Source organism: Ranitomeya variabilis, chromosome 7 (assembly GCF_051348905.1).
Source record: "Ranitomeya variabilis isolate aRanVar5 chromosome 7, aRanVar5.hap1, whole genome shotgun sequence".
NCBI classification, from domain to species: Eukaryota; Metazoa; Chordata; class Amphibia; order Anura; family Dendrobatidae; genus Ranitomeya; species Ranitomeya variabilis.
Genome location: NC_135238.1, coordinates 44,221,611 through 44,224,195, shown reverse-complemented (window position 1 = coordinate 44,224,195; position 2,585 = coordinate 44,221,611). Strand labels below are relative to the sequence as shown.

The window sequence follows — 2,585 nt, the reverse complement described above, 5'->3', positions numbered from 1 at the left end:
ACAAAACAGCTGAAAACATCAGTGTGCATAACTATTCACCCCCTTAAAGTCTGTACTGAATTTATCCATTAAAAGGACCACTTCTGTGTACTGGCTGGATTTTGGCCTTCCTGTAGATCAGAACGTGCTCGATCAGAAGAAAGACTCCAACAAGGAGCCATCAACATCTTGCAAACCACATTTAAGGGAGTTTTTGGTAGAAATCCTTTATTTGACTATGGAAAAATCACCACAATCTCCACTTTATAATCAATATTGCCTTTTAGTTTTAAGACTTTCTAAAAGACATCTTCAGCCTGTTGCACAAAAAATATTTTTTCATGTTACTAGAGAAAAGCTCATCCCTTATACCGTATATCAAAGGACTAATAAGCCTTGGAAGACACATGAAAAAGCAAAAATTGATGACGGCCAGCAGTACTATATTATCTAAGAACTGCATTTCCACAATTCTGTAGGTAAGAGACGTCATGCACAGCAGGAGCTGAAACGCGTGGAGTATGATGGTTTTCCCAGCTTTGGAGGCTGAGGCTTTACCGGAGTTCATCTTCACAGCCACCATCATGATCTTGGCATAGGTGAATATAATGATTAGACCAGCCAGGGAAAAAGTAAAAGCATTTGAAAAAACTCGAATAATTTCCTGTGCCGGGGTGAATCCGAGATTTATTCGGCCACATTTTAAATAAAGTAGGAAATAGGCTCTCTCAACTGAAAAGATGAGAATAATGACGTCCACAATATGGGGAATCAGGACTATGGTCCACATGACCAAAATAGCGATACCGCACCTGTGCACTGTGCAGAACTCTCCGTGTCTTAGCGGGTAGCATATGGCTATGTAGCGCTCCAAGGACAAGGCTGCCAGGTTGAATGGCGTGACCTTCAGAGTCGTCGAAGACATGATGACGAGAATGTAACAGAAGGGGACGGGAAAAGTGATTGGATAAAAGTAAAACGCAAAGAGAAAAATTCCAAGAGCGAGATACACAGTGTCATTAATAAGCATGTGGGCAAACAGGACATAGCGGGCACTTTCCCGAGCACTCGGACTCTTGAGGAAGATGCTCAACATCACAGCTATGAAATACAAGAAGAAAAAGAAGCAGAGGAACGTCGGGATAAAACCACTTGTTCTCAGGACCTCTAGGTTCATACTCAGCTGGGAAGACACTTTGGTTGAATTTGCTTGACTACTTGTGAAATTCATCTGAAATTCAGAAAAAAAGAAATAAAATGAAAAAAAAAAAACAATACAAAAAGTTTGGAAAAATCAAAAGCATTCATAGTGTAAAACAATTCTATAAATAATTCAAGGACAAGGTGTTCTGTGTTGGGCATAAGTATGAAGAAGAGTTTATGGAGGGAAACAAAGACGGACATACCATTGGTGCAACCTGTTCAGCCACACAGGGGCCCAAAAGGTATGAGGGCCACTACCACCTCAAAAGCATAGTGATGAGTTATTGTAGTGTTCGTGCACCCTATATGGTTCTGCTGTCTCCCCTGGTTGGAGCCTTCTTCACTTGTGCTGATTATTCCTAACTTTACTGATGGATGCACACAGCAGACTGTAAAAAGTGAAGAGTCCAGTTGAGAAGACTTTTGGAGACCTGATGTGGAGGAACGCAACTATTATATGTAAAGAGTCAGCATTGCTTTAACTTTTATTTCATAAATCGATAGTACACATGCAAATATGCAACCTTGTAAATTATCTTATCAGAGAACTCTGCTTCTTTCTCCTCCAGGACTGATCTTTTGCTGACAATTCAGGGGTAAAATCTGTACTTAGGAAAGACAGACGTTCACATTACTGTGTTAGTAGATGACCATTGGTTCTTAAAAGATTCTACGTAGAGGGGAGGGGGAGGAGACGCTGACATTTTACTGCAAGTTCTCCTGAAACAAGTTACATTTCAACTTTTAGGAGAACTAGGAGCAGAATGTCAGTGTCTCCTCTAGCTCCTCCCTTCTCCTCATCCCCTTCCCTTCCATAGAATCTTAGAGGCAGCAAATGTCATGTCCAATCTCTCCTGAAACAACAGTTACATTTCAATTTTTTTTTCCTTTTTTTTAAACGTAGATTTAAAGTGTAACTGTCATTTCAGGAGAACTTGCAGCAGAATGTCAGTGTCTCCTCTAACTCCTCCATTTCCTCCCCCTATCGCTCCATAGAATCTTAAAGGCAGCAACTCTCTTGTCCAATCGCAAGTTCTCCTGAAATGACAGTTACTTTTTAAACTGTATTTATTTTTTTAAAACATAGATTTAAAGTGTAACTGTCATTTCAGGAGAACTTGCAGCAGAATGTCAGGGTCTCCTCCAGCTCTTCCCTTCTCTCCTCTCCTCTAGAATCTTATAGGCAGCAACTGTCAACAGCTACAGTATCTCAGTATTGTGCACATCTGTCTTCACGGAATATACATTTTACAGCTTTTACCCTTGTACTGAGATTGAAAGATCAGTTCAGGAGGAGAAAGAAGCAGATTTCTCTGAAAAGATAAATTACAAAATTACTTATTTTCATGTGTACTATTGAGTTATGAGAAACGAACAAATTAATACAAGTTATTTTTTAATGG

The 2,585-nt window shown here is 39.8% G+C and overlaps 1 protein-coding gene across 1 annotated transcript; it reads right to left on the bottom strand.

The window, feature by feature from the left end:
• Positions 1-268: 268 nt before the first annotated feature.
• LOC143786206 (odorant receptor 131-2-like) lies at positions 269-1,647 on the bottom strand. The gene has a single exon (XM_077275494.1). It carries the CDS (start codon positions 1,208-1,210, stop codon positions 269-271), a length of 942 nt encoding a protein of 313 aa, XP_077131609.1. The 5' UTR covers positions 1,211-1,647.
• Between the last annotated feature and the right edge of the window lie 938 nt (positions 1,648-2,585).